The 14,243-nt window shown below is 36.2% G+C and overlaps 1 protein-coding gene and 1 non-coding gene across 7 annotated transcripts in view; one reads left to right on the top strand and one right to left on the bottom strand.

The window, feature by feature from the left end:
- The window catches only part of LOC106145196 (uncharacterized), a 146,479-nt gene that overhangs the window by 29,500 nt on the left and 102,736 nt on the right, over positions 1-14,243 (bottom strand). The window lies entirely within an intron of this gene.
- The window catches only part of Intu (inturned planar cell polarity protein), an 88,321-nt gene that overhangs the window by 62,769 nt on the left and 11,309 nt on the right, over positions 1-14,243 (top strand). For 4 of the 5 annotated variants that reach the window (XM_078020691.1, XM_078020688.1, XM_078020689.1 and 1 more), the window contains 5 exons: positions 3,201-3,254; positions 8,937-8,999; positions 9,744-9,965; positions 10,831-11,313; positions 12,585-12,682. In XM_078020691.1, the coding sequence (XP_077876817.1) occupies positions 3,201-3,254; positions 8,937-8,999; positions 9,744-9,965; positions 10,831-11,313; positions 12,585-12,682 (920 nt within the window). Of the gene's footprint in view, positions 1-3,200; positions 3,255-8,936; positions 9,000-9,743; positions 9,966-10,830; positions 11,314-12,584; positions 12,683-13,990; positions 14,069-14,243 lie in introns of all 5 variants that reach the window. The other variant, XM_078020690.1, reaches the window with a different exon arrangement.

Raw genomic sequence — 14,243 nt, 5'->3', positions numbered from 1 at the left:
GGCCTGGAACATTCTGGCTTTGCAAATTGATTAATTATTGATTCAGTTTCTTTGATATATAGACCTATTTAGAGTGTCTTCTTGTGTGAGTTTTGGCAGATTGTGTCTTTCTAGGAGCTGGTCCATTTCATTTAGGTTATCAGATTTGTGAGCATACAGTTGTTCATGGTATCTTTTCTTATCTCCTTAATGTCCCTAGGGTTAGTAGTGATATCCTCTTCTTGAGTTTGGATATTGTTAATTTGTCATTTCCTCCCCTTTGCTAGCCTGACTAGACGCTTAGTGATGTCATTGATCTTTTCAAAGAGCCAGCTTTGGTTTCCATCGATTTTTCTCTCTTACTTTCCTCTTTTCAGTGTCACTGCTTTCTGCTCTAACTTTTTATTACTTCTGCTTTTTGTATATGTATTTAATTTGCTCTTCTTTTTTCTAGTCTCTTAATTTAGATTGTTGATATAAAAAATTTCCCCTGAGCACTGTTTTTGCTACATCACACAAATTTTGATAAATCATGATACCATTATCATTTAGTTCAAGCTCCTGAGAGCTGGAGATATAACTCAATGGTAGAGTGCTTGCAAAGTATGTGTGGAGCTCTGGAAAAAATAATTTTTGTAAGCTTCTCTTGAGAATTCCTCTTTGAACCCTGTGTGATTATCAGTCTAGTGGATTAATGAGCACCATATTTGTTACTGCTTTCTATTTACTGCCCTGTTTTTTTGTTCTCATTTTGTATTCTGTTTTTTGGTAGGCTTTTGTGCCAACAGCCTTTGGATTGTGGGCTTCACAAATGTTTCTTTTTTCTCCCAATTAGGTAGGACAGGACAGCTAGAATGAGCTTGAATTGGGTATTTCTCCTTTCCCATGTATAAGGCTACAGGGTTTTTCTTTTCCAACATGGAAGGCTACTTCTGACTGCAGTTGGATATCTTTTCCTGAAGATCAGCTAACTTTCCTGAAGGTCTGATGACATCCCAGAAGGTTAGGGTGTATTAACTATCTTCTCTGGAGGACAGGCTTTGTTAAGAAGAGTAGAGTGTTCCGGAGTATTCTGGAGTATTTCTTTCCTCCTCCTCCTGCTAGAAGCATGAGAGGACTTTTTCCCCCCAATATTTATTCCTGATGAAAAACTCACAAGCCTGCAAGTCCCTGAAGACTGAGTCCTGCTGGAGTTTCTGAGTCTCTGACTTGCTCACATGGAGCCTCCAGCCATTGGCCATGGTCCAGGTTTTCCTGTCCTGGCACTGGGCCTTTTAGCACTTCCTGCTTATGAGTTTGTTCTGGAAAGTGATGAGCTGCTGAGTTCCCATCTCCCCAGCCCTGGGGCGGCATTCTCTGTGTTCTTCCTTGTCTCACAGAGACGAGACTGATACGGGACAAGTTATTGACCTTGTTCTGCTTTAATCCTGTGTATTAGCCTACAGAGTTCAGCAGCAGGAATGGCAACTCATTAAACAGTTTCTCACGTCAAAAATTACTTGTCATGACAGAGTGGCAGCTTCAGGCTCTTTATGTGTGTAACCAGAAACCAAAAGTCCACAAGGATTTTTTTTTTTTTTTTTTTTTACCAGAAAACGGAAAGAACTTATATACTTTTTCTCTTTGAGCCTTTTTTTCCTGTCTTGAGTAGTATTGTATTGACTATGTATCTTCTTAAGGAAAATACTAAGGAATTTAATGTCTTGAAGTACTCTGGTTAAAAACGTGTATGAGGTAACTTGTGCCCATCAGATTTCAGTGTGAATAATTATTTTTACTTGGATATAATTTATTTGTTTTGAGTTTAGTATATGATGAAGTCTCATTTAGTTTTATTTTTCAAGCATTTGAGAATATACTCATTTGTTAGATAACTCTCTTTTTAAATATGTTTTCCTAGAACACACTGGAATAGCTAAAAGAATAGGTGTTTTACTTGTTCTCATGATAATGAAGAAGCAGTTACGATAACCCTGTGTATTAGCCTGCAGAGTTCAGCAGCAGGAATGGTAACTAATTAAACAGTTGCTCAGGTCAAAAATTACAAATCTGTAATTTCTTTGTCCTATAATTTTTCCACAAAATAGACTATAGCCAAAAAAAAAAAAAAAGCATTTGCTAGATGCAGAAAATGTAGGTCACAAATGAGTAATAGGTCATTACTGTGTGAAATGCATTAAAAGCTGTGACCAATGTTTCAAAGGCTTTTGTCATCTCAGTAGGACGTGGTGTGTGAAACAGTCCTGCAGAGAATGTCTCAGCCTTAAAAAAAAAAAAAGAAAAAAAAGAAAAGAAAAGAAAGAAAGAAAACATTCTTATTTACGTACAGTTTGTACTGCAAACTTCGATTGCCTGTACTTTTCAATTTGTACATATACACACATATATACATTACAAACTGAACTACAGGTCAAACATGCTCTGTTTTTAAACTTTGAATGCTTTAGGGCAAAGTTCAGTTAATTTCTATAGAAACAAAAAGCCAAATCTATGCAAAAGATTTATTTCTAATAACTCAGTAGGGTATTCAGTACTGTGCCAGATTCCAGGGGTACTCTTGCCTTCATGTTTTAATCTATGAATAAAGATTGACAATCCTTTTATTCAAAACATTGTTTACCAGAAAGAGACAGGAAAAATGTTGGCATTTTCCAAGAATACCACTGTTGAGAAATATACAGGAAATGAAAAAACAAAAATAGGTTGACTGCATTAATATTGATTATCATTCTCATTTTTCTTCAAGAAATTTAATGGATTAAACTGTTTCTGAGTTAAAACTGGAAAGATTTTTTTTAACCTCATAAATTGTTTTATATTATTACATCTTAATAATTACGATTTACTTGAGGGGCTAGGGTTGTGGCTCAGTGGCAGAGTGCTTGCCTAGCATGTGGGAGGCTGGGTTTTATTCTCAACACTGCATGTAAATTAAAAAAATAAATAAATAAAGGTCCATTGACAACTAAAAATAATATTTAAAAAAAAGATTTACTTGAAAAAGGCTCATACGTTAAATAAATTAATGTCATTGTAGTTAGAAAATTTAAAAATAAGATGTTCCATTTTGAAACATTTCTTAAGTAAACAAAGCATACAGAGCCTTACTCAATTCTTCAAGTAATAATTAAGCACTTTTTATGTGTCCACCACAGCAAAGGAAACAAGTAACTAATAGGAGTCAAATATTTATTACTCTTTTTTTTTTTTTTTAAACATAGGTGGAACTAGACACAGCATTAAGTGACCTGGAGGCTGCAGATTTTGCAGAACTGGTAAGAGGAGGAGGGGAAAGGGTCAATATTAATTCTTATTATGAAAATCAGTCAGAATTCTAAGTATTTACCAAGTGGACTTTTGTAATAATCTTGAAAAACACAACATTATGCCTTTTTTGACACTGGCAAAACCTGTTTTGTTTGCCTTAAGGTTTTCTACTCAGTGGAAAATATTTGTTACATAGTATGTAATATGACATTAAAAATGACTAATAACAATGGGTGTTCTTAAGAATGAGGCTTCTTGGGTTGGGGTTGGGGCTCAGTAGTAGAATGCTTGCCAGGCATGTGAGAGGAACTGGGTTCGATTCTTAGCACCACATATAAATAAATAAAAATAAAATTCTATTGACAACTAAAAGAAATATAAAAAAATGAAAAAAAAAGAATAAGTCTTCTTGAGGAAAGGAAATGTAGATGTAATATTGATCAACTTAAATGAGAGCCTCATATTTCTAAATTCAACTTGGAATTGTCAGAATGTTGTTTGTAATCTTTGAAAAAGTATATTTCCTTGCTCTGCCCAATGGAAAGGACAAGAAACAGTGACCATTTTAGCAATAGTATCACTACCCAGGCCATGTGTATAAATGATATTTCTCATCAAAAGGAACCAGATTCCTCAGAAAAGTGGCTCACTTCAGATTTGGGGCTGAAAATATATAAGTCTGAGAATATCATAACTTATAAAAAACCCCGAGTGCTTTAAAAAATGACTGGGTTATATATATGATAGGGCTAGAATTGTCAGAAACCACCCCAGAGGGGCTCTCCCTTGAGCCTGCAGAAGGATAATAACTGCAGTCGATTAGAATAGATCTGATACGTTTAAATCCCAGAGTTCATAATGGTACAAGAGGAAAAATAGGAACTTATTGATTAACTTTGGAAAATGCTAGGAAATGAACTCGTTTTTGTGAAAACTAGTAAATGAAGAAGAATCAAGTATTTATTCTGCCTTTCCTCTCTGAACTGTATATCAAAGTGCCAAATAAAGATAAAGGGGAGTTTCTCATGGAACGAGTCCACCTAACAACAGGTTCAGAAAGAATGACAGAATTGGAATATTGCCATTGTGTAGTCCCTCAGTGATCTAATGATCTAGGAATGGTCATCAGTAGCTGTTAATATCACAGAAAGAAAGACAACCAGAGGGTACCTGGTTGCTGATGGAAGGCCACAAACCACCCATGAGGCCTCAGTACCTAACTACCAATTACAGGAAATGTCATTAAAATGGAACATGTTAATGACCCTATTGAGGTAAGGGAGGTTACAGTCAGCAAAATTCAGACCTGGAAACATAGGACTGTGTCTTCAACAAATAAACCAAAAAAGTGTGAGTGAGGCAAAGGGAGGGGGGAAAACTTGAGAGAGAAAGCTCTGTGTCAGTTATGAAAGACTTAAGCATGTCAACCAGGACAGCATATGGCCTTTCTTGGATCATGATTTAAGTGAACTTTTTAAAAACATTTAAAAAAAATATTTATTTATTTATTTTTTTAGTTTTAGGCAAACACAACATCTTTATTTTTATGTGGTGTTGAGGATCGAACCCAGTGCCCCACGCATGCCAGGCGAGTGCGCTACCACTTGAGCCACATCCCCAGCCCACTAAAAGCATTTTTAAGATAATCAAGGAAACAGAAATCTAATGACGAATGTTAGATGAGAATAATTCTTGAGATATGATAATGGTATAATGTTTATATTTTAAATTCCTTCTGTTTTAGAGATACATTCAGAAGTATTGCAGATGAATGATATATCTGGTATTGGTTTAGAAATAATTTAACAGAAGGAGGAAAAAGAGAGGGACATAGATGAAACAAGATGAGCTAGGTACTGGTCATAGTCAAAGTGGGTTGATGACAGGACAACATTCTCTTTTTGTATCCATTAAAATTTCAGTATAAGTATTCTTTTAAAAAGAACAGGATCCAGGTACAATAGTGCACAACTGTAATTTCACCTACTTAGAAGGCTGAGGCAGGAGGATCGAGGCTTAGTAATTTAGAGAGACTCTGTCTCAAAACAAAGTTTTAAAAGTGCAGGGAGCAGAGAATGTGTAGTTCATGATAGAACTTGCCTAGCATGAGCAAGGCCCTGGGTTCAGTCCCCAGCACTGTAAACACACACACACATACAAAAAAAAAAAAAAAAAGGATAAAAAAAAGTAACTAGAAAGTGAGGAAATAGAAGGCCTTAGGGTTGGATCATCCCCAAGAAGATTGCTAGTGAGAATGGGGAAGGAATGTTAGCTTGAAAAGGAGGCTGAGTCCCTCATTGAGATCCTGAGCAAGTGGAAGGGAGTTTTGTTTCTAAGAATGGAAATTCAACCAAGGTTGTAATTTTTTCACTGTTGGAGAATGTTTAGATGGAGAATAATTATTAGGAACAGTTTAGATCTAAAGTGTTAAAATATCAGTTTTTAAAACTTACAACCAATAGGTTTAATTTAGAATCTATCTCTGTAGAACATCATTTTCATGAGAGTGGAGCTAACAGTATTTTCTATGGTTAGAAAAGGATTTATTGGGATACCTTGGGTATAAGATCAAAAACACAATCAATAAAGAAAAAATAACAAAATGAGAATGTAAAATGGTACAACTACTTTGGAAAACTGTGTGGAAGCTTTTCTTTAATCCAAATATATACCTCATAAGATTCAGCCATCCTGTTCACATCTGTTTACCCAAGATTAATAAAAGCATATGTTGCTATGGACCAGCACGACATCATTTCAGAAACTGGAGGGGCCAGGAGGGGATGAAGAAAAGCCAAACACTCACATATAGAGAAAAAGCTGGGCCATAGTGGGAAAGCCGAGCCCTAGTGAGGCTTGACTAACACCAGAGCAGCTCAGCACGTTTATTATGTAGGTTTGTCATCAGAATGTTATTTGTGAGGAAGTTTTTGCAAAGCAGGCAGCCTGGAGGATACAGCAAAACTTACAAGACATCGAAGTCATCTTGTTATGTCTAGAATTCTCTATCTTCCTGGGAGTTGGTGTCTGAATCCAAGGTTCCAACTGTTAGAGCTGCACCTTTGCACTTAGCCTGCTGTGGCTACTGTTACCATAACAACTGGGGCATCTGAATCTGCACTCTTGGACAGGCAGCTCCCAGTGTAAATGCAGCCATGAGGGAATCAGAGACCATGGTTCAAGTCACCAGTCTCCACAATATGTATTGCAGAAGCCTAGACATAACTCTTCATGGCAGCTTTGTTTGTGATAACCAAAAACTAGAAATAATCAGAATGTCTATCAACAGGTAAATGGACAGATAGGTTGTGTTATATCTGGCATTGGATACCACTTAGAAAAACCACGGGGGTGGGGGATGTATTGATGGACTCTTCTTGTCTTCATTGTGGTGGCACTTAAGCAACTGTATGCATTTGTTACAACTCACACAAGGGTTCACAGTGAATTTTACCTTAATATAAAAAATGAAAAGGGAGAATCTATCCTAAACTTTTTGTGAAGTTTGTTTAAAATTGTATCATATTTTTTTAATTTGTGTTCTTCAGTTTAAAAAAAATTTTTATTAAGGTTCAGTTTATACTTAGTGAATTCTTCTTCCCCTTTATAGTCAAATCCTCTTTCTACCTTCTGTCACTTGCAACCACTTGTCTGTTTTCTCTTCTCATGATTTTACTTTTTCAGGATGTCACATAAGTTGAATCTGTAGTACGTAATTTTTGTCTAACCTCTTTCTCTTAGCATAAGGAGTTTGAGATTCATCTATGTTGTATGTATGAGAAAGTTTAGTCCTTTTTATTGCTGAGTAGTATTCCATTGTATGGATGTATCACAATTCCCCAGTTGAAGCATATTTCATTTATTTCCAGTTTTTCATTTTCTTTAGGTTAATTAATTAAAAAAGTCAAAAACAGAAATTGGGTGAAGATGTTATTAAAAGCAGAAGTCCTCCCATATCCTTCTCCCCCATTTCCATTCCCAACTATTACTGCTCTGATAATTTAGAATGTGTTCTTCTAGACCTTTTTTAAAAATTCTTTTTAGTTTTATATGACAGTAGATTGTATTTTGACATATCATTCACACATGGCATATAACTTCCCATTTTTGTGGTTGTATATGATGTGGAATTACACTGGTTATGTATTCATATATGAACGTAAGAAAGTTATGTCCGATTCATTCTTCTGTCTTTTTCTATTCCCAACCCATTCCCCTTCCTCCCACTTCCCCCATCCAATCTGGTGAACCTCCACTCCCCCACCCCAACCTCAGCTGACCTATTGTGAATTAGCATTCACATATTAGAATATTCAGTCTTGAGTTTTGGGGGATTGGCTTGTTTCACTTAACATGATAGTCTCCAGTTCCATCCATTTACCAACAAATGCAAGAATTTCATTCTTCTTTATGGCTGAGAATATTCCATTGTGTATAAATACCACAGTTTCTTCATCCATTCATCTGTCAAAGGGCACCTAAGTTGGTTCCATAGCTTAGCTATTATGAATTGAGCTGTTATAAACATTGATGTGGCTGCGTCACTACAGTATGCTGATTTTAAGTCCTTTGGGTTTATGCCAAGGAATGGGATACAAGACCTTTTTCTATACATATACATTTGCATGCATAAACCAACGTGTGTATACATATATACATGTTTATAGTTGAAGAGGGGGTGCTATATTTAATGAAAATTGGATCTAGTGAATATTATATTCTGCATTCTTTGCTGAGGAAGATATTCTAAAAATTCCTGTGCTTGTTTATATAAATCAACCTTATTTTAAAACTATCTATGTGATAATCTATGACTTTACATATCTAATTTAAAATCTAATCATTCCTCCATTAATGAATTCCACATCATCTCTTACTTTACCGTGTTCCAAATAATTCTGTTATTAACTTTTATGTAAAAGTCTTGATTCGCTTATTTAAATATTTCTGTACTTTCTAGAAATGGAATCACTCAAAGAGTATGTGTATTTAAATTTTATTTTACATATCAATTCAGTTGCCCACAAATTGGTTGTACCAATTTGTGTTTCCAAAAATAGTATATGGTAATACTGGATATTTTAGATGATGTATAATAAAAGATTTTTGTCCGAACAGATTGGTTTTAAGAAATCTCAAATGGGATAAACAAATTTTATATGCTGGTCCTAATCAGTATTTATTTATTTATTTATTTATTTATTTATTTATTTATTTATTTGGTACTGGCCGTTGAACTCAAGGGCACTCAACTACTAAGCCACATCCCCAGCCCTATTTTGTATTTTATTTAGAGACAGGGTCCCACTGAGTTGCTTAGTGCCTCACTTTTGCTGAGACTGATTTTGAACTCTTGATCCTCCTGCCTCAGCCTCCCAAGCTGCTGGGATTTCAGATGCGCCACAGTTCAATAATATTTTATAAGAACCAAAACTAAGGTTGTTCTCAAATAAATATATACTTGTATTTTACCCTAATACTCTCAAATGTTGATTTCTAAAGAGGATATTATGAAAAGTTTAGGTAGGAAAGAATGTAACTTCTGTGTTGACTAATGTTGCTTAAGGAACTATCTCTCTCTCTCTCTCTCTCTCTCTCTCTCTCTCTCTCACACACACACACACACACACACACACACACACACACACACACGCCACAATATAAATCCATTGTGATTTTTCTCCCCTCAGTCTGAGGATTACTATGACATGAGACGGCTATATACAATTTTGGGCTCTTCTCTATTTTACAAGGTAAGTTGAAGTTTGCATTTTTAATAATATCCAACGCCTGTGTGCACAAATCTAAAGGAATTTTTCTCAAACTTTTACACATGAAAACTAAATCTATCTCTTTCTCTGTGAATGTAGGTACCTTAAGATTAAAATCTTAAAACAAGTATTGTACCTACACATTTATAAATATAATAAATACTTACAGTTTCATTGCATAGTGTAGCATTTAAAAATGTGTAAAGGAGAAACAATACTCAAACCAATTATGTAGGAAAGAAGGTTAATTCTTTCTTGATGTCCTTTTGCAATAGTGTGTTTTTTATTCTGACTTCAGAAGTAACCATGTATCTTTTAAGGAAATCCTATAATATTTATTAAGTATTTGGTTTCCAGGGAGAACACGTTAAGTATCAGATGAATTTAATAAGTTTCTGTCCACCTTGACCTCTGCTTCTCTATTTCCCATTTTCAGAATACAGTTCTTTTCTAATTTTGACACTCAGGCTAATACCTCAGAGGTGATTTTTGCTTTATGCTAAAAGTCTAGCTTTTGGGTACCTTGTTATTTAATATCTAGCTTGACCTCAGGGGAGAAAAACATTTACTTATGCTATATCTTACTTTGCTATGTTTGAATATAATAAAATATTGGATAATAAAATATTTCATGTCATCTGAAGAAGCACTTATAAAACTCTAGGAAGTATAGGATTACTGCTTGGTATCACTAGCTGACTTTTGCTCTTGGTGGTTAAATTCAAGGGTTATTTGATATGCAGTCATTTGCCTAAGGATGATCTTGTTGAGATTGCCGCGTACTGTCGCCACTATGGCCTGCTGTCTTTAGCAGCAAAACAAAGGATTGGTCAGTTGATAGTATGGAGAGAAGTGTTTCCTCAACATCACCTCCACCTTTCTGCAGACTCAAGCACAGAAGCCTTTCAGGAACCAGAAGGGAGATATTTTTTGCTAATTGTTGGATTGGTAAGTTCACCTGGACTTCTTTCTTGAGATTGTTTTCCCCATCTGTTTATGTCTAAATAAATACACAAACATGCCCATTTAAAACTATGTATGTATTAAACACAGAATTCAAAAAGTTGTTATATAGCCTTTATTTCTTTTAGTTTATATTCCTTTAATATTCATGAAGAAATTACTAATAACATCCAGGAAAATATTTTAGCAGTTCTGAATACTTTTGTTCCCCATCTTATGGGGGTTTTATCCTTTGGTCTGTTTTGGAATATAGAAGAAGACATAAAAACAATGTAGAATTATAAATGGAATAAATACATAATTGTAAATGAGAGAATTTCTCATCAATGGGGCTCTTTCAAAGCTGCTCTAATGAATTCTTTGTACCAAGAGAAATGATTGATAGTATATCAAAATATGATAATGTGAAGCCAGGTGCAGTGGTGCGTGCCTATAATCCCAGCGGCTTGGAAGGCTAATGCAGGAGGATTGCAAGTTCAAATCCAGCCGCAGCATTAGTGAGGACCTAAGCAACTTAGCAAGAACCTGTCTCAAACAATAAAAGAGTTGGGGATGTGGCTCAGTGTTAAGTGCCTCTGGGTTCAATGCCTGGTACAGAAAAAAAAAAAGACAATATGAGATAGTTCTTAACTGTAACCAAGAAGCATTGATAATCTCGCTGCTTTATAAAATATGGCTTCTCATTAAAAAAGAATCATCGTTGACAATAACTTAAGAAGGAGGAATTTTTAATAATCATCACATAATCATGCCATATGCCAACATCTTTTATAGTATTCATAAATGTATACATATTATATGTAACTGTTCTCATGGTGGCTAAACCTGTGTCAATAATCTTCTTTTATAGAGACATTATATGTTATGTGTGCTATTAGAAGCTGGAGGCTGTGCATCTAAAGCTATTGGGAATCCTGGGCCTGACTGTATATATGTGGACCAGGTCAGAACAACTCTTCACCAGCTGGAAGGAGTAGACTCCCACATAGATGAGCACCTAGCGTCTTCTCCAGGCCCCTGTTTGTCTTGTGCTGACTGGTTCCTTTCTGGAACACGTGAGAAAACTGAGAATTTGACAGCTTCCCCTATTCTCAGCAGGCTGCAAGGTCCTTCCAGGACAGCAGCCTCTCCAACATGCAGAAGAACCCTTTTTGGTGACTATTCCTTAAAGACACGTAAGCCCAGTCCCTCCCGAAGTAGTGGAGGATCTGACAATGGTTGTGAAGGTGGAGAAGGTGCTGGCCTTAGCCCCCACACCACACTGGATGCAATACAAAAGCAGAGAGACTTTCCGGGCTCTGATTGTTCAGAAGAAAGTGGAACCCTGCTTACGGTGCGTGTTCATCCAGTGTGTACATTCTGGGAACTAAGCTATCTCTCTAGTTCTAATTTTATAATTGCAAGAAAAAATTTTAATGGTAATTAGTCTTCATTTGAAATAGTGATTATTTTAGTCATTGTTGGGTAACCGAAGATTTAAAAGCAAAAAGAGGAAGGAACATCAAGTAATGACAGGAGCTGCCCGATGTGCAGGGTGTCTACCCAGCAGTACCTACAGGTAGAAAAGCTCTTGAATCTTGATTTCCATATTCATCTCTTTCTATTTGTGATGATAAAAGAGCACATCATGGCTTGGAGCATTTGAGGGGCTGATTTAACAATATAGCCATAAAATATTCAGCAGAAACAAAAAGAGAATTCAAATGTGTGTGTGTGTATTTGCCTGTTTTTTATAGATAGGTATTTTTTATCTGTATTTATAAAGATCTGGTCTCTATACATAGACATATACAATGTGACTGTAAAGCCAAGAGAATGTTCAATTTTCAGATTGTTTATTTTTCTGGATTTTTTTTTCCATGAAAATACCATGAAATATTCAAATCATTATCAAAACATTCATCCTGGAAAGCTCTCTACTTAGCTAGTGATGCTATTTTCTTTTGAAACGTGTTTGAACTTGCCATCTGGGTGGGTGGAGGTGATGCCGGTCAAGGCATGAAGAAGATGGAGAACTGGCGCCAGTGGAATACGGGATTCTGAGTGACCCGGCGTAGATGACCATAGACTGGGGCTTCTCACTCCTAACTGCAGGGTACTGTCGGAGAAGTTAGTGGAATGTATTTAGGAAGTACTGATTTTGTGTCCATTATCTCAGTTGATGAAATTGATAGGAAATATAGTCCAAGAGAATACGGATATATTTTAAAATAACAAGATCATAAATGGCACTTTAGAGAAATTCAGTTAACTTTAAGATTCAGCCATTCAACAAATATTGATACCTGCAAAGTACCAAGGGCTGTGCTATACAAGACAGATATGAAAATGAGTAAGACATAGCCCTGACTTTGAGAAGTGCAGAGCCTCGGGAGGGGGATGGGTATGCATGCATATAAACTTGGTGATGGCCTAGTTATGGCATAGCCCTTGGATCCTATTTTGCAAAGGCTAAGCCAAGAGGTGGAAGTTAGCATCAAAAATATTAAAAGAAGCATTGCAAAATATCAAGTAGTTCTCTTAGAAGGATTTTTAATTTTTGAATAATTTCTGCTGTTTGATTTTGTTCTTAGATATAAACTGATCTACGTAAATATTTTCCAGATCACTAAAAAAAAGTCTACCCTTCCAAATCCATTTCATTTGGGAAATTTGAAAAAGGATCCTTCAGAAAAAGAATTGGAAATATATAACACAATGAAGTAAGAAACTTCCTTCTAATATACTTTTTATCTTATGCTTTCTGTCTTTGAGAAAGTTTTACAATAAGAAAATACAATTTCAGGCTGGAGATTTAGCTCAGTTGGTAGAGTGCTTGCCTCATATGCACAAGCCCCGGGTTCAAATCCCAGCACTATAATGTTTCATTACACTTAGGAAAATGAACATATTCATATTATAAGAGGGAAAACACACAAATATTTCAAAACAGAAAAATTCCCCTTCATCTCTCTTTCACAGGTAACTTCACTTTTGTATGTCTAATATTATTTTTAAATTAGAGTTTTATTTATTTATTCATATTGTATTTGATTTGTACTGGTTATTGAACCCAGGGGCACTTAACCACTGAGCTCACTCAGTTGCTTAGGGCCTAAGTTTCTGAGGCTGGTGTTGAACTTGTGATCCTCCTGCCTCAGCCTCCAGAGTCACTGAAAATCCAAGTATGCACTACTGATCTTGGCCTTTGAGTTCACTAATTTTAGACTCTGGTGGATGCCAAGTTACCCCTTAGCTCGGGGCCCTCACCACCAACATCTTGGAGTGGTGGCTGCTAGGGTCTCAGGGCCAAGTTCCTACCCTAGAGAATAGCCCCTTCTAAGTCTGCCAGATAAGGGAGTGCAGAGGTTTGGTCCTTGTGCAAATTCAAGACAGCTCTGAGAATACGTCCAAGCTTCACATTTCAGCTTCTTCCTCTGCTCATTCCTGTTTCTGCTCCCTCTACCCCCAAGAGTACACACCACCACCCTGCATGTCCTCTCAGAGGCTGGGACCTGGGAACTGTTCTATAACATCCTTTGTAGAAAACCTCGAACTTATTTTGAGGAGGAAATTCTGAGATAAAAAGGACTGAGTGAAGAGGGAATGTTTAGCAGCTTAAACTGTGTCAGTAATTGCAAAATGAAATGTTACATGTTCACTTCTTGTAGGGCAGGTACTATGTGATAGACAGGCAGGTCAGCCTGAGCCTTGCTTGGTATATAATTATGATGTCATGTGTGGGATCCATTGCACACTTTTGCTTAAGCATCTAGACATTCAGAAATAGAATTCACACACACACACACACATACACATACACAAGTACATAGCTCTTAATCATGGAAACATTTTTAACAAGTTAGCAAGTTCAAATCTTGGAGTTTCCAGGAAATGCTTTTCCCTGAAAGTTAGGGCAAAAACAGGGAAATTTTTCTTCATAAAATAATTCGTTAGAAATCTAATGTGTTAAAATTGGGTATTTAAGGCCTTCACATATGAATGATTTTTTTGAAATATTTATTTTTTAGTTGTAGGTGGTGGATACAATATCTTTATTTCATTATTACGTGGTGCTGAGGACTGAACCCGGTGCCCATGTGTGCTAGGTGAGCGCTCTACCACTGAGCCACAACCCCAGCCCCTGAATGCCGCAATCCGGCTGCAGCAAAATAACCGGGGGTGGGGTGACAAACAACTCGTGTAGATTGATACAGCAGGAGTGGGAGCCGTTTATTGTAGGACAGGAGGGGTATATATACATTCCACACAGCTTATCTAATT

The sequence above is a fragment of the Ictidomys tridecemlineatus genome, chromosome 9 (genome assembly GCF_052094955.1).
Source record: "Ictidomys tridecemlineatus isolate mIctTri1 chromosome 9, mIctTri1.hap1, whole genome shotgun sequence".
In the NCBI taxonomy this organism is placed as follows: Eukaryota; Metazoa; Chordata; class Mammalia; order Rodentia; family Sciuridae; genus Ictidomys; species Ictidomys tridecemlineatus.
This window is presented reverse-complemented; position numbering and strand designations above follow the sequence as displayed.